The 18,595-nt window shown below is 39.5% G+C and overlaps 1 protein-coding gene across 1 annotated transcript in view; it reads right to left on the reverse strand.

Annotated features, from left to right (window-relative positions):
* SEC24B (SEC24 homolog B, COPII coat complex component) overlaps positions 1-12,409 on the reverse strand; it is an 86,542-nt gene extending 74,133 nt beyond the window's left edge. The window contains 1 exon segment of the mRNA XM_079153562.1: positions 12,033-12,409. Coding sequence (XP_079009688.1) covers positions 12,033-12,159 — 127 coding nt within the window. The 5' untranslated portion in view covers positions 12,160-12,409.
* Positions 12,410-18,595: the final 6,186 nt, after the last annotated feature.

Here is an 18,595-nt window from a genome sequence, read left to right on the forward strand (position 1 = left end):
AATAAGAACAAAGTACTCTTACTGCTGTTATGGTTTAGATGTGATGTGTCCCCCAAAAGCTCACGTGTGAGACATGCAAGAAGGTTCAGAGAAGTGATTGGGTTGTGAGAGTTAACCCAATCACTTCTCTGAATCAGTGAATTAATCCCTTGATAGGGGTTAACTGAGTGATAACTGAAGTGGTAGGGTGTGGCTGCAGGAGGTGGGAATTGGGGGTGTGGCTTTCAGATATATATTTATATCTGGAAAGTGGAGACCTCTGTCTCTGCTTTTGATAATGATGTGAGCTGCTTTTCTCTGCCACATTCTTCCACCATGTTGTTCTGCCTCACCTGGAGACCTGAGGAACAAAGCCAGCAGTCTATAGGCTGAGAACACTCAGAACTCTGAAACTGGTAAAAATACATTAGACACAACTCGACATCAATTCATTAAAAAAACAAACTCTAAATAAACTAGAAATTGGAGCGGGGGCTAGGAAAGTAGCTCGGTGGTACAGCACTTGCCTACCAACGCCTGCCTGCCTTTTTTTTTTTTTTTTTTTTTTTTTTTTTTTTTTTTTTTTTGCAGTGCTTAGTATCAAGCACAGGGCCTTAGAGACATGCTAGGCAAGAGCTACATCCCCAGACCCTAGAAGAAAACCTTCTCAATATAATAAGGAATGGCTACTAGAATCCCATGGTAAACATCATACTTAATGGTAAAAAAACAGAATTCTTCCTAAGGAAGAACGCAAGATGTCCTCTTTTACCCCTTCTGTTCAACAATTTATAGGACATACTAGTTTCTTCAATAAAGAAATATATCAATTAAAAAGGAGAAATAAAATTCTCTGCAGAATGACATGACTACTCAAAAAATTAAAAGGATGGGGGAAAATGGACACAGAAGCCAACCTAAAAAAGCTCCCAATGGCTAAAGTTGGAATAACGTGAAAAACAAAAATAACACTATTAATTATAATCCAAAGGATGATACATATTTGTTAGTTTACAATAACACAAATGATTGAATAAATGTTAAAAATGGGATTAGCGGGGTAAATCTTCCTTACAGAAAAATTCAAAGGAAGGAAAGAAAATTGCCATTAGAATTCCAGAGCAATAACTGCTGCAGGTGAGTCACTGAGGAATGGTTAAATTAGTAAAATGTTGCCCAGCACAGTGGAGCACGCCTGTAATCCCAGCTGCTCAGGAGGCTGAGGTAGAAGGATCACAAGTTCAAAGTCAGCATCAGCCATTTAGCAAGGCCCTAAGCAACTTAGTGAGACCCTGTCTCTAAATAAAATGCAAAAAGAGCTAGGGATGTGGCTCAGTGGTTAAGTGCCCCTGGGTTCAATCCCTGGTACCAATAAATAAGTAGAATAACAGCAGAATAACTTCAAAGTATCTTCCCAAGAACATTTATTAATTACTGTGATGATTTTAATGTGAACAAAAATCATTTGATACACCTCATTCCAAAAGACAGAGGTTAATTTCCCTTCTTTTGAATGTTGGCCATAGTTAAGTCAGTCCTAATGAATATAGTAGGAAAAGGAAATGATAATTTCATAGCAGAGGAATCAGGCAAAACCCCTATGGACTAAATGTTCTCCCCTCCCCAATTATCTTGAATCCCTAATACTCAATTTGATGGTATTAGGGAGGTAATTGGATTCTGATTAGGTCATGAGGGTATGACAATCATAATGGAATTAGTTGGCCTTACAAGAGACATCTCTCCATGTACATATATCAAAGAAAGGTCACAGCACATAGCAGCAAGATGGAAAAGAAGGTCCTTGCTGGAATTTGACCATACAGGCACCCTGACCTTAGACATCCAAGCTCCAGAACTATAGAAAATAAATGTCTCTTGTTTTTAAGCCATAAGTCTATGATATTTTGTTATAACAGCTTGAGTTACAATGCCCACTCAAGTGTCCAAGATTAACGTGACCAGTTTTTAAAAAAAGTACAGTTGCTAATGTGCAATCCTGATATGATGCCACCTCTATGGCATTCTTCCTAAAAATTCATAACTCACCCCCAGTCTAATTACAAACATTAGCAAATCCAAAGTAAGGGACTAAAAACAAAACACCTAGACAACATTCTTCAAACTGTCAAGGTCATAAAAAATAAATAAGAGACTAAGAAACTGTCAAAGACCAGAGGAAAAGCAGGAGACATGACAACTAAATGCAACATGGCATCCTGAACTGGATCCCAGAACAGAAAAAAAGACATTAGTGGAAAACTTGTAAAATTAAAAACAAAAACAAAAAAACAAACCTGTAGTTTAGTTAGTTGTATTTCACAAACTTAATTTCTGGGTTTGATAAATATAGCATGGTTTTGTAAGCTGTAAACGTTAAGGCTGATAAAGGGTATTGCACTTTCGGTACTATCTTTGCAACCCTTCCAAAAATACTATGAAATATTTTTTAATACATCTAAAAGTACTACAAAATAGTTTTTAATGCATCCATGAGGGGAAAAAAAAAAAAAAAAAAAACTCCTGGAAATTACCTACTAAATTGATTGTACAACATAATTTCTTAGACAAATGACTACACTAAACATAGAGTGATTTTCCTAAAAAGCAAATCTGATTGCTGCTTCCTTGTTTAAAGCTTTCTAATGGTTTCTCTGGCCATTAAGAAAAATTCAAATTCCTATAAGACCTAAGTCCATGTCCTAATCTGTGGAACTTGTAAATATATGAGGTTACATGGCTAAGAGGAAGTAAGGCTGTAAATGGTACTACGTTCTTAATCAGCTGACTTTAAAATAGTGAGATTATCCAGGTGGGCCCATATGATCACAAAACTCCTTATAAGTAGAAAAGGGAGGCAGAAGAGAGTCAGAGAGGAGATGCAACTACAAAAGAACCCCCAAGGAGATGCAATATTGCTAGTTTTGAACATGGAGAAAATGGGTCATGGGCCAAGGAATGTAAGCAGCTTCTAGAATTTGGAAAAGGCAGAGACATGGATTCTTCCCTAGAGCTGCTAAAGAGAATCCAGCCCTACAAATACCTTGATTTTAGCCCAGTTGGACTTCTAAATCACAAATAATAAACACACACTTTAAATCATCAATCTGTGGCACTTTGGTACAGCAGCAAATAGAAAATGAATACAAAAGCCCTTGCTGATCTGTTTGAACTGCTTAACTCTCCTGCTTCATAGCTCACCACTCATTCACAAGATGATTTTCAACAAGTATGCCTTAATATACTAGCGTACTGGGGCTGGGTTTGTAGCTCAGTGGTAAAGCACTCACCTAGCATATATGAGGCACTGGGTTCGATTCTCAGCACCATATAAAAATAAAAGTCATAAAAAAATACACTAGCATACTAGTCCTTCATATGCCTCTGCCAAAGTTTGATCAATAAACAAAATGCAGTTTTGCTACAACTAAGAATGCCTGCTGATATGCAGCCAAACAGCTTGGTGAGCTGGTGGGAAATGTGAAATTTGCTGCAAAAAAAGAGAAGCCACTGCCCAAGTAAGAGCTTCACCTCAAGAGGCTGATCCAGGCAGAATATAGTTTTACTTTGTTAACGGCTTAAGTGAATAGGTGATTCCTGAAACTTGGTTGTTTTGTTTTTGGTTTTAATATGCACATATTCAAAGCTTAATTATTTCAGTAATGCCAATAAAAATGTTAGCACTAAAGTCCCTGTGAATATAAAGAGGATGCGAATATAGCTCTACACATCCTTACCACACTAGTATTTTCAAGCCATGCCTTTTTATCTCTTAATGCCCCCCCCCCTTTTGGATCAGGGGTGCTTAACTACTGAACCACATCCCCAGCCCTTTTTAAATATTTTATTGAGATACAGGGTCTGACTAAGTTGATGAGGCTAGCTTTGAACTCACAATCCTCCTGTCTCAGCCTCCCAAGTCACTGGAAGTACACCATGAACCATGGTGCTAGCTTCTCACCTCTTAATCTTCATAGAGGTTCTTATCTCTGACAAAGAACCTTCCAAAATTTCCTCTTCCCTCCTCATCCACCCAACTCTTAACTCATTCTTCAGATTTCAGCTCAGCTCTTCCTTTAGAAAAATATTCTCTAACCATATAAGTGAATAAATACTTGCTTAATTCTGCTTCAAGGCCTGGTGGTTGGCTCAGGAAAACCATTACCGTATTTTGAAAAATTATGAAGTCTAATAAAAAAAAAAATCACCAAATATTTCTGCATCTGAAACTTACCTCAATGTATCAACAATTCTTACAGAGAAAGAACATGAAACTGTAAGAGCATCCATTATGTAAAATAATTTATGTGGTAATACAAAAGCAAATACACAGGTCTAAATATTTTTACTTTGGCATTTTATACTTCTTACTCTGTAATAGTACAAGAATTAGAACAACATTTACAGCAAAAGGAAATCTACTGTATTTCATTAAAAGTAAGGTGCTTTGATACTGCTGCTTAAAAAAGAAATCTCATCAGGTGTAGCAGTCTCCTACTGCTTCTGCAACAAACTGCAACAAATTACAACAAACTTAGTGGCTTAAAACAATAAAAGTTTATTCTCTTCAGAGTTCTGGAAGGCAGAAGTCCAAATTGAATTAAGATGTTATGGGGCAGGGCCAGTTTCTTCTGGAGACTATGAGGGCAGAATTCATTTCCTTGCCTTTTTCGGGTTCTAGTGGCCACCTGTAATCTTTGTCTGTGGCCCCTTCCTCCATCTTCAAGGCACCTCACTCCAATGACTACTATGATTTTATCAGACCCACCCAGACACAAGACATTCTCCATTATCTAGAGATTCCTAATTTACACAGTTGCAAAGGGTTTCAGGGATTAGGACACTGACATATTTGGGGGGGACCATTATTCAGTCGACCACATCAGGTATCATTAGCATGTTTTCTCAACTAGTCCAAGGTGTATCCCAATTTCAGAAGTAAAAATGTAAAAATAAGTGTCCTAGAATCAATGAATAACTGGATTGCACTCACCAAATAGCCTAACGCTGTTTTATAAAAAAATTTTTAAAAATTCAATTTATATACAATCTCTGAATTTTGAATTCTTAGCTTCAAGTAAAGTATGTCAGATACAAAAGGGAGAGTATTCTAATTATCTATACACTGGGACCAATCTGAATTGAGAAATAAAAGATTTGAGAAATAAAAGATTTTTAGCAAATAGTCTAGGTACCTTTTCCACAGTATTGTATATTTGGTCAGCCTGAGTGATAATGTCATGTACCAGCAAGACACAGCTTCTGGTTTTCTCTAAGCATCAATGCCCTCCTCTGCAAATCAAATAATCACAAAATCTATCCCAAGGATATATCTCCCTCAGTGACATAAACACCTCTTAGAGGCTAGATTCTCACTAAAAGAATTTGATTCTATTCCTGCTTTAAGCAAATCTGACATGAAAATTAAAACTAATTATGGAATATTTAGCCATAATACAGAAAAAAATACAGAATTTCTCTAAATAAATGAGTTTCTTTAGGGTACAGGTGATATGATTCTGTTTGAAAAATTTCAAAACCCTCTAACAGACTTCCCTTTATTCCACTGTCATTTTCCTCTAATTCATAACCAACACAACCAAAGTACTTTCTAACACTCCCTACTACACAATTTTCAGCAGCTTTTTTTTTTTTTTTTTTTTTTGGTTCAAATGAAGTCCACATCTCTCCAGATAATTTCCAAGAACCTCCACTAACAGCCCCAACACATTTTCAAAAACCTATTCTTTTGTTACTTTCTCATGTACCTTTCCACCTCTCAAAGTACATTTTTTAAATTACTTGTCTCTGATTCATATGCATTTTTACCTGACCATTCAAGGTTTGTTCATTATTTTGGATAAGGCCTTCTTCCCTTAAGTTTTTCCTATTATAAATTAAGATTGCCACTGGCTAGTCAAGGCATTATTTAACTATTATTTGATCATGTTTTTCCCATTTCTATTACAAAGGAGTTTTGACTCACTATCTTAAAAACTTGAGATCAAAAAAACCACCTTCCTACAAGTTGGCTGACAAAGGTAGATGGCCAAAACCTTCCAAGGGTGGAGTGAATTTGTGGGAGGAAGGGTTAGAAAATGGAAAAAAAATAAAGAAAAGCCCAAAATAGGGACTGATCCTTAAATACAATAAGATGATAAATTCCTATTAGTGGGCAGGCTTCAAAAACAATAATTAAATATGAAGCCAAGTTCACTAATTCAACTGAGTACCTAATGTATGCTGCTACTTAGGTATATCAACAAAATCCACATCATCTCTGCCATTCCAAGAATTTATAACCTGGTGTTCTAAGGGAAATGGAATAAGGGGCACTTTCACTGCTAAGCACCTACTAGGTACCTTAAAAGACAGTTCCTCATTTAATGCAATCCAGATAACAACTTTACAAGGAAAGGATCATTATACCCTGAAGCTCAGAGACATTAAGTAGTTTTCTCCACAAAAACTTCAGCTGAATCAGTCTGCAGCTTTTCACTAGTCCACATCTTCTGAGTAAATCTGAGAATGCTTAGCTTATTGTAAATCATCTCTTCTCAGGGCTGACTATAATTGGATCTTCTCTAACATGTTACAGTGCTATGAAGATACTTCCCTCTAGGAAAGTCCACTGAAGACTGACTTGAAATCTGAACATCAAATACTTCAGAGTTACAGATGAATTAGAAAAAGAAAGTCAAGTGAAATACTATTAGTGGCAATGGCTATGGTCTACAAAAATTATTACAGAAACCTGAGGGGCAGAGGATGAAAAGATACTGCAAATAACTAAAGCAACAATATAATAATAAAAAATAAACAGATTAAAAAACACCTGTTTATATGGAATGAATACTTTTTAAAGATCTTCTGAGACATCTCAATCATCTTAGATGGAAAGAAATTATGTATTCAGAGAGCTCCAAAACAATATCCACACCTGTAATCCCAGTTATTTAAGAGGCTCAGGCCTCAAATGAGTTTGAGGCCAGCCTAGGCAACATAGGGAGACCATTGTAGGCAATACAGCAATACAGTGAAAACCTATTTTAAAAATAATCTCTCTCTCTCTCTTTCTCTCTCTCTCACACACACACACACACACACACACACACACACACACACTGTATAAAATCCTGGAGGAAAATAAAATGTTCATTAATGCTGGAAAAAAAAAATACCATGACCATGTGGACCCCATGTTTCTGGTGAGCTGTAAATACAGACTTAGAGACCCGAGACACAGAAGCTGCTCTAATCAAAAGGAACCCAGTTCCGATACAGTAGGGAGATTTGTATCTATTTAAATTTTGCATGTACTTTCAAAGTTGAAGGGTTTCCTATAACTGACAGACCAGACAATTATTGTTAAGTGAATGGTATGTTTATTATACCTTTTATAACAAATTCTATTAACTCCCATAGTCTCTCACCTCTCTTGCATTATCAACAGCTAAAATGATAAAACAGCCAATAATATTATTCTTAGAAAGGGCATATAGAAGGAAGAAGGCACACTTTCATTTGAACAAGAGCACATTTGTTTCCTAAAGGTGAAATTAAGAAGCAGTGGTATGTTGGTTCAATTTGGGTATATCTTATCCCCCGAAATTATTTAAAAGACCCTTTTCAATTCAAATCAATTGAGAACAATTTTGGAATTACATAATTACCAGGTTGTTACTCGCCTTACTCTTCCTATGTTTAAGGACTCATCTTTGGAAGAAATTTCAAAAGGTAGGAAAAAAGACAAAAAAAACTTCATGTAGAAAATACAAATAATTCTAAAAATCTGTATGCTGCTCTATGAAAAACTGAAGAGTAAAATATAAAAATCCAAAGAAGGAGGCTCAATAGAAAAGATTTCACAGACTTGATGAAGTCAAACCATATCTTCAAACAAGTTTGGGAAAAGCCTATTAGCAGTTCAACTTAAGAGAAAAAGTAAAAGTGGTAATAAAGAGTTTTCTGTCTCTCTTGTTCCTTACTCTTCCCAAACAGTGTCAAAGTTTTTAAAAAGAAACTTCTTAGAATCTGCTAATAGAAAGGGATCTGGAATTGGAATTAGGAAAACCGAACTGGACTTCACTTTACCACTGTTAAAGGAATAACTACAACTTGTCATTTATAAGTTCTGTTTCTGACCCTGAACACACAGCAAAGAACAAGAGACAGACAAAACTGCTCCTCTCAAAGCTTACACAGGATTCGGTGAAAAATATACCCATCTTAACTTTCCTGGATCTTGATATCATCTACAAAATGAGGGGATTGGAATAGGTATTTTTCAACTGTTCAGAATACAATTGAACCTCCACCTCTAACCACAACCAGTTTGTTTTTTTTCTTATTTCTCTCAGTGTTGCACCCACTATTTCCTTTGGAAAAACAAATCTGTTTTTTTTAAATGTTTATTAACAATTCTTGTTAAAAAAAAAAAATCACTCTGCACAGACTGTCTTGTGTGTTCAGATGTGTGTGGGGATATTCGTCCACCAAGCAATTTGCTATTGGACATCAAACAGATGTTCTTATTCAATACAATTCTGACACTATCTACCTGAAGCACTCAGTCCCACAAGACTGGCCCCACTTCAGACAACAATCCCAAGAAGTAGGCTATCCCTACACTTCTGACCAAGTGGTTATAAACTGAGGGTTCCTGCTAACACTGTCTTGGGTTTGACCAATTTGCTAGAATGACTCATTGAACTTAAGGAAACACATTTATGGGTCTGCTACAAAGGACAGTTATGACCAAGGGCGAGATGAGGGGCTGGGGAAGTAGTTTAGTGGTAAAGCACCGGCACACGTGAAACCCTGGGTTCAAGCTCCAGCATGGCAAAAAATAATAATAGAAGAAAAATTTACAATGAAAAACAAAACTATGGATAGAGATGAACAGCTACATGGAAGAGAAACACAGCAAGTTATGGTGGAGTGAGTACACTGCCACCTTGCCAGCACCTCCATTCATTCAGCAAGCAGAAGCTTATCAAATCTAATCATTTAAATTTCTCTACAACTTCATCTCCAGCCCAGTACCCCAGCCCCTGCTTTCCCAGTGTTGGTGGGTAGGGACCAAAAGTTCTGACCTTCTAATCACTTGTTTTTTCTGGTGACCAGTCCCATCTGAGGCTCTCTGGGGCTCCTAAATCACCTACCTTATTAGGTGTGACCAATGTATTCATTGTGAGAAACAAAAGATACTCCTATCACTCAGGAAATTCAAGGGGTTTAGCTCATGACAGAGAGAAAATCCATTTCATATTATACCAAGTAATATGGTATAATGTTTTATACTCAGACTTCTGACCTATTTCTTTTTTGCCATGTCTGGAATTCCTCAGAGATATATTAAAAGGTAAAGCAGTTGATGTAGAATTGAAGAGTAAATCAGAAACCCAAATGACTGCTGGGCACAGTGGCGCGGTGCATACTTGTAGACTGAGGCAGAAGGATTCCAAGTTCAAGATCAGCCTCAGCAATTTAGAGAGACCTCTAAGCAACTTAGTGAGACCCTGTCTTGAAATTTAAAAGAAAGGGGGGTGGGTGGGGATGTGCTCAGCTGTTCAGCACCCCTGGGTTCAATCTCCAGCACTGCCCATCCCACCAAAAAAAAAAAAAAAAAAAAAAAAGAAAGAAAGAAACCCAAATGACTGCATAATTTTTATATTTTTATCTATAATTTTCCCCCTTAAAATTAGCAAACGGAACAAAACCAGACTTGATCTTGTTGTTTCTCTACTTAAACTAATCCCTTCAACAAAAACCAAAAGTGAGGCATGGTGGCACACACCTGTAATCCCAGGGATTCAAGTGGCTGAGGCAGGAAGATCATTAAGTAGGAGAACATGTGTCAATAAAAAATACTGGGAATGTGGCTAAGGGGTTAATTGCCCCTGGGCTCAATCCCCAGTACGATAATAAACAAACAAAAAAAAAGCCAGTCTGACCCTAGTCCTATATTCCAAATTTCTTAGTATGACATTTAAGGCCTGTGACCTGGCCCTTTGAACCACTCCTTTCAACTTCTACACTTTGCTTTCCTTACCACTCCTCTTCCTTTCTCCTCTCCATGGCTTTCAGTTTCTAAACATGGCCTACACTTTCTAAGTGCACACTTTCAGACTATTGTTCATGCTCTAACCTCTTTGTAAAGACAGCCCTTCCCTTCCTTGTCAAATTTCTCAAGGCCAGTCAGAATCCATTTGAATGTCACCAAAAATACAGGTCAAGTTAGGAGAGAAGAGGATTGTCTTATCTTGTGTCCTAACCTTGAGTACCTAAATAGGCAACAAATCTGAAATCATTGTTGCAACTTCAAAGGAAAGCAATGATCATAAACTGTAGAAAACAAGCATCAGCTATATTTGGCAGCCAAACATTGATTTGTTCTTACAAATTTAACATCGTATTTGAGTAAATATCTTGGCATGAGTGTTCATAAAATTTATAAGGCTATAATAAATATTTGCCACTTTTAAAAACTGTTCATTCAAAATGATAATGCATATTCAAAATCAAGGAAGTACTCAATCCTTGCATCACTGTTAAACTTGGGTTTACACTGTTTTAAAAGACTTGGGACCTATTCCTAAATTATCCTGTTCTAGTTTCTTCACAAGCAAAGTTATCTTTAAAAAAATAAAAAAGCAATTTATATTAAGGTTACAAGAACTGCTTACAACATAATATTTTTATATATAATTCAGAACAAATGTACAACACTTACAACATTGTTCACATTCAAATCCCTTTACAGTAAACAATGACTACTGAAAGTCAAACATGTAAACTTGACAAGTATGAATGATCTGAAGAATATTAAGGATAAACCATCACTTCTGATTATGAAAAAATTCAACCTCTGGTTCTCAGGATAAATAAATAAATTTCATGTTGGAAAAGCATCAGTTTTAAAACTCTGATGTTGGCTAAACTGAAAATAAAGTCTAGTAAATTTTCATTAGCAAATTAAATAAATTAGGTCAGACTATCACTTGATGAGTACTGGTGTAGCTTTGTTCTCTAACAACACAGAACACACATATTTGTCCAATGCAGTCAACTACTTTCAAGGTTCTCATCTGACATAACTATAAAAATCTATAAAGGTCCCCCTCCCCGACTCCTAACCGCGAATCCTCCAAATCTTAAGATTAGGAAACAGATTTCCTAGAAATGATGGTTTTTCGGCTGAAATTCCTGCATATTCAAAGCCTACGACCTTAGTATGAAAGCGGCTTTCATGCTGCACTGGCTGCTGCCCTATGAAGGCCTTGCCTCAAAGCAGGGCCAAACAACTCTAGCACGTTTTTTTCTATTTCTGAAAGTGGAGCTAGAAGAAACAAAACAAAACAAAAAACCAAAAAATATTCGTTTAGATCCGTTTGACACCTGCTCTCTTTCAAACACCACAAGAAAACTCCAAAAGCTTAAGCAGCAGAAGCAACATCAATGACAGATCTTGAGGCCGAACTGGGTCAGGGTTACTGTTACACTTATGTAGCATACTTACACCCTTTTGTCTACAAACTTGGGTGCAAACTTAAGTTCCCTTCAAGGCATCCCGCTCGCTGGGGCTAGGAAATCAAAGCGATTTTCCTGAGACAGGAAGGCTACAATCCACTCGGCTTGATGACTGCATCAGTCTTCCACAGACCACGCACTCTGCGGCCTGGGCTGCCTGCCGGCTCTCGCAGCCACGGGGGTCCCTCGGGCCAACTCGCCCGCGCCCAGGGTGAGCAGCCCCGGTTCACATCGTACGTGGGCTGCCCCTTGCCCAGGACGCCGACTCCCCCGCGGCGACTTAGGGCCTGGGGTCACATTACATAAACACCCGGTCCCGGCTTTCCCAGGCCGACCCCCGCCCCCATGCCAGGGCGCCCCTCCCCCCGCGCCCGCACCTCTACCCCGACCCCCACCCCTCCTGCGACCCGCCGAGTCCCCGCGTGGTGCCCCCAGTCCAGCGCCGGGCCCCGACGCCCCTCCCGGCGCAGGCCGCCCCGCCGGCGCTAGGCCCCGCGCTCCGCCCGGGCCGTCCGGCTCACCGTTCTGCTGGTGCGGCGCCGGGCCGGGGCCCGCGGGTGCGGCGGCTCCCGAGGCGGCGACTCCGCCGAACTTAGGCGGGATCCGGGCACTGGCGGCCGGGTGAGGGGACCCGGCGGGGGCCGACATGACGGCGCTGCTGGCGGCTGCGGCGGCTCCGCTTCGGGGAGGTGGGCGGAGGGAAGGGAAGGCGGGGCCGGAGAGGCTAGAGGAAGAGGAAGGAACGCGCCCGGCGTCACCAAGGGAGTCACCCGGGACCGCGGCTGGAGTGCCCACGCTCCACAGCCGAGCCCCGCGCCGCCGCTTCACCGCCGCGGGCGCAGGGATCCTGGCCGGCCAGGCCCAGCCTCGCCCCGCGCCGCGCGGCGGGACTCCCACCTAGGGCCGCTCCCCGCACGCGCAGGCCTGGCGCCGTCGCAGCGCCCCCTGCAGGCGGGAGCCGGGTGGGCCCAGACCCTGAGGGCGGGTCTGGGGTTTGGTAGCCGAAAGGCCGGCCCCTCGAGGAGGCGAGGCTGCTTCCCTGGGAGGCTGGAGGCTGGGACTCGGTAGGTGAAGCGACCCTGTGGCCTGCTTCCACCAGGGGCGGAGGCTGGAGCGACCGCGGTGGTCTGGACCAGGCAGAGCCTGGCACTGGTATTGAAAAGCTTCAGGTTGATGTCCTGAGCTCTGAACAACGCCAAACCCAACTGATCCACCCCACCTTCTAAAAGGAATCTTGGCTTTAGTTTGTTTATTTTTATTTTTGAATTTTTTTCCTCCTTGATTCCAAAGAAAATACAGCATCAAGCTCTATGTCTGTGGGTAATGTACAATTCCTTGGCTAAGAAAGAGGAAACATTCATTTATTTGTGATAAACAAGACTCTCAGTAAGAATTGTATTACTCAAAACTTTCCCCGGTGACTTAAAAGTATCTAGGGAAGAGGAAGGCAAAAATAGAGTAGAGGAAAGCTGGAATCAAGCTTCCATTTTTTTTTTTTTTTTTTGCCAAGGATTGGCTGATTCTGTTGGTATTCAGGGAAGTCAACTTGCTTTGTCTATATTACTGAAATCTTTGAATCGCTCCGGTCTGTCTAGCATGCTAATTGGCAAGCCAGGACTACATTATCCAAGTCGTTTTGGCATCTTGCAGTCCTCAGTAGGCCACCATCATTCTGTCCTGAAAATGAAATTGCTATGAAAGATTGCATTCAGAATGGAGTCAAGGGCTGGGGTTGTGGCTCAGTGGTAGAGCACTTGCCTAGCACGTGTGAGGCACTGGGTTGGATTCTCAGCACTGCATATAAATAAATTAATTAAATAGAGGTACATCGACAACTAGAAACAATATTTTTTTAAAAAAGAAGAAAGGAATCTAGCAAGATGATGTTTCTGGAGAATAAGAAGTCTGGAAGATTATGAAAAGCATAAAGAGTTTTAGTCCCTGAATAATACAAAGCTATCTTTTTGTTCACCATGAGTGATGCTGGATACTTCAATGCACCGACAGACAAACCACAAATAGGATTTTAGTGGCTGTATTTATACTTTTAAGTTCTAGGACTTTCTACTTCTTTATTCTCCATATACATATATTCCATAGTGTTTCCAGCTTTCCACAGAAACCTAAGCCTCACTTGAGCAAAAGATCACACTCTGCTTCATCAAGAAGATTACACAATAGAAGGCTTCAACACTTCCCAGGGTCCTTTGAATTTGGATTAAAGGCTGCCATTCTGTGGATAAAGGGATAACTAACCTATTGACTTTGTGTTGCTGGAATGTATCCTCTCAGGTTTAAGAAGCCATAGGTATGTGGAGTTGAAAAGTGAATGCACTCTCCTTAAGGGAGACTCTTTAAGAGGAGGATTGGGACCCTATATTTTCATAGATCTTCCCCACAGTCTTTAGCACCTAAGCTGCTTCCAGTTGTCTGTAATTCACAAAAGTATTTTTATAGCATGTTTATGTCAGTGTTCAGGACATGCTATACCAGATAGCATGTACACCAATAGCATTTTGGCATATTGAAATTTTTAAGCTAAAGGAATTTGAGAAATGGCAGGAGTAGGAAGGACTCTCTGACCTTCCCCTGAAACAGGCCAAAAGATCCTCCTGTTGGTGTTGACCTCTCTACTTCTGGTAAAAAAGCATCTTCAGCTCTGAAGACAGGAATACTGAGAGAAGTCTAGGTGAACAGGACTTGCTAGTTGCACCTTTTTGTCCCCTCATGTTTTTCCACGACTCTCTACTCTTCATCAAACCTAACATGATGAAACACATCAAACATGAGAAACACTCATGTTTCACCCTTTCTTCAGGTCTTCATTTCCTTATGAATTTGCTTTAAATAAACCCATATTCCTTTCTTTGTTAGTCTGCCTTTTGTTACAAGGCCCCCACTATGAACCTAAAAGGATAGAAGGGAAAGATTTTTCCTCCCCTACATTTTTAAGAATCTTTTGTATGACAGGTCCTATCACCTCTATAAAAGTATTATTTCACACTCTTGTTAAAGTTCCATAACTGCTAAGCCAAGCACTGTGGCACACGCCTGTAATCCCAGCAGCTTGTGGGGTTGAGACAGAAATATTTCGAGTTCAAAGCCAGCCTCAGCAACTTAGGCCCTAGACAACTCAGTGAGTCCCTGTCTCTAAATAAAATATTTAAAAAGGGCTGGGGGCTTTCCACAGAAACCTAAGCCTCACACTCTGCTTCATCAAGGAGATTACACAATAGAAGGCTTCAACACTTCCCAGGGTCCTTTGAATTAAAGACTGCCATTATGTGGATAAGGGAATAACTAGAGAATAAAAGAGCTCAGTGATTAAGCACCCCTTGGGTTCAATTCCCAGTACAAAAAAAAAATAGTTTCATAACTGCTATGGGTGAAGAAAAGGATGAAAATTTGAGTGAATACTTGAGATACAGTAGGCACTGGGCTTATGTGTGTTTGTGTGTATATGTGGACATATATATGTACATATATATACATATACATATATTTAGTTCTCGCAATTATACTATGGAATATTTTTCTTACCTGAATTTGGCTGGTGAGTAAAAATCATGAACCTGTAATTAACAAAACCAGAGATCAAACCAAATTCTATTTAGCTTAGATGTCTTTGTTCTGTTCACTGCACACTAGACTGGGTTCATTCACATTTCTCCCCATAGATTTACACTAATTATGATATCCTATTTTTCATCTCAAAGGATTTTCAGTTTTACATATTTAGAGTTTGTTTCAGTATATTTGGAATGATAGATCTCAAACTACTTGAGATGCAAATTCTCAGGCCCAACCCCAGACCTACTGAATCAGACATTCTGGAGAATAACAAGCTCTCCAAGTCATTCTGAAGCACAGGAAAGGGATGAGAACCACTACTTTTGATGAGCAAAGTTAAGCTGAAGTTGACTCATTTATTTTGACTTTGTGAGATGATTCTTTTTTTAGAACATCTCTCCAATCTTTTACAAACCTAAAAAGTGGTATTTTGTACATTTATGATTACAATGTCATGAGATGAGTGCCAAATATGGTAGTTCTTTTGTCACCTTACATAGTGATGTGCAAGGTTAATGGGGAGGCTGAGGCCAAGTCTGTGTTCTGTGGGTAAAAATTGAATTAATCCCTGCCACATACCCAGAGAGAAATTTTTGATGTGTGTCAAATTGTAACACAGGGCCATGCACAGTGGAGCATGCCTGTAATCCCAGCAACAGATAGGAGGATCACAAGTTAGAAGCCAGCCTCAACAATTTAGCAAGACCCTGTTTAAAAAAAAAAACAAAAAAAACAAAGGCAAGAAAAAAAAGGAAAGAAAAAGTTGTAACACAGGTGCCACTAATTATCATCCCCAACTTAGGACTCACTTTCTGTAGCTGAAGTATGAGAACTTTGGACAAATGAACACCTACCTATTTCAAGAAGCAATCATCCAGTTGTTTTTCTATGCAGCCTGTCTTTCTGTATTCCTTCACCAAGTTTTTTATTCTCTAGTTTTAAATCACATTTGAACTTTATAGTGGCATTTTCTATTTGTTATCCCCTCCAAATATGAAGAAACATTTTTTTCTTTCTCCTCCTTCATCTGAACTATTTACAAATTCACTGAGTTTTTAGTAGGTCAAATGTTAGAGATACACAGATAAATAAGGTATATTCTGTCCCCAGAGGTACACAGAATCTTTTACATATATTCCTACTCACTTGGATTTGGATTTCTTGATTTTTTTCCTACAAACTTACTATATTATTTTTCCTTGTGCTCCTTGGTAAATCTTTGCTGCTTCTTTTCATTATGGCATTCAAATTTAACTTTTACCACTCATATTGTCATGGGGAAATTAATTTCACTGACCTTTATATTATTTGATCATATGTAGATGTCGTTTAATAGTCATTTAGGTCTCAACTGTCTTTAAGACCTAGGTAAGAGTCTAAAAGAATAAAAAGAAAGAAATTACTAGGCAAATAATTAGCACATAGTCAAACTCTGCACTTACAGGAAATTCTCTCAGACTCTCACATGTGACTGTTGTTTTGTTTTGCTTTTTGTGGTACTGTAACAGGGAATTAAATAGGCTATCTTTATTGAAAACAGTGACCTTTATGTCTGCAGATGCCCAATGGGTAATTTAAAGCAAGATAAAGCTTGACTTCTCTGCCTTCCTTTTCTGAATCCTTTATTACCTTAAATTTTGTGTCCCACTCAGCTCTGCACATAGGCATGTAAATCATTTAAGGAGCGTCCATCTACAAACTGGTAACACAGGTTTTTTTAGCCCTAAATATACCTAATCTAGGTTATCACCCCTCAAGGTTGAGGCAAAATTTGTAGGGACATTTACAATATCCTGTTTCAGACCCCAGGAGTGACACCTAGAAGTCTCCAGTCACCTTCCAGAAACAGCCTTGCAGACACATCACCCATAATGAGACTCCCCTGCTAAGCAGGAGCAGTCATCTACTGGAAACTCAATAACTCCTTCCAGGATCACAGATCTGATTAGAAAAAAAAAAAAAAAAAAAAAAAAAAACCCAAGCAATAAATGGAGCTTGACACTCAAGTGATAAGAACATCTCCAGATCTACCTCGTGGAACCAGAAATGAGATAAGGATCAACCATACAATAATTTGACCAAAACTGCTTAATTATCCATACTTCTCATTTCCTGTCCCAATTTTTCTTCTACTGAAATCTAAAAGGCCCAGAAGATAGGGCCAAGACATGTGATCTCACTTTCCCTTCCAAATATGGCTGTAGTGATTAAAGTTCCTTTTCTGCTTTTCACCATTACCTTTTCTGTTTGGTGTTTGGGGCAAGTGGTCCAAGCTGGTTGGTTGGATCCTGCAAAGTCAGGCCTGTGGCCCCGTACTCTAGTAACTGTACTGGGGATTGAACCCAGAGCTCATGCATGCTAGGCAGCCCAGCCCTTTTTATTGTTTATTTTGAGAGAAGGTCTCACTAAGCTGCCCAGGCTGATCCCCTGAGTCCCTGAGATTACATGTGTGTACTGGTATACTTGGCCTTGGCTGTTATTTTTAACATACTCTAATTTTTGTAGAAATTATCCCATATTGGAAACAATGAGTGACAAGACAGGAAGGAAATGCTATTGTTAAAGGCATGTTAAGAGCAACAACCCCATTGATTGGCAGAATAAGTACAGGAAAGACAAGAAAATTAGAAAAATGGAAGAATTAAAAATTCTTCCTGCACACCTGCAATCCAAGCTACTCAGTGAGGCTGAGGCAGGAGAATTGCAAGTTCAAGGCCAGCCTCAGCAACTGTTTTAGTCAACTTTTGTGTAACTGTGACCAATATTTCTGATAAGAATAATTTAAAGGAGGAAAAGTTTATTTTGGCTTATTGTTTCAGAGATTCAATTCATGGTCATTAGCTGATTTCACAGCTCTGGGCCTGATGTCAGGGTAGAGGGCATGGGGCAGAAAGCAGTTCAGGACATGGCAATCAGAAAGCAAAGAGCACTCTGCTCAGCAGGGATAAAATATAAACTCCAAAGGCAGTCCCCTAGTGACCTATTTACTCCAGCCACATCTACCTGTCTACAGTTACTACCCAGTTAAGCCATGTTAGTGGATATATTCACTGTTTAGGATATAGCTCTCATAATCTAATCTTTACACTTCTGAACATTCTTTTTTGGGGGGCGGGTACTGGGGATTGAACTCAGGGGCACTCGAGCACTGAGCCACATCCCCAGCCCTATTTTTTATTTTATTTAGAATTGCTTAGTGCCTCAATTTTGCTAAAGCTGGCTTTGAACTCAGGATCCTCCTGCCTCAGCCTCCTGAGCTGCTGGGATTACTGGCATGCACCATTGCACCCAGCTTTGAACATTCTTGAATTGTCTCACACATGAGCTTTTGGGCGACACCTTATATCCAACCCTTAACAGCAACTTAGGACTCTGTCTCAAAATAAAATATAAAAAGGCTAGTGTTGTAGCTCAGTGGCAGAGTATCCCAGGGTTTAATCCCCTACTACAGGGGTGGCGAAGGTAGTAGTGGGGATTGACAGACCCTTTTTAGAATTTTAGAAACATTTATATA

The sequence above is a fragment of the Sciurus vulgaris genome (assembly GCF_902686455.1).
Source record: "Sciurus vulgaris genome assembly, chromosome: 9".
In the NCBI taxonomy this organism is placed as follows: Eukaryota; Metazoa; Chordata; class Mammalia; order Rodentia; family Sciuridae; genus Sciurus; species Sciurus vulgaris.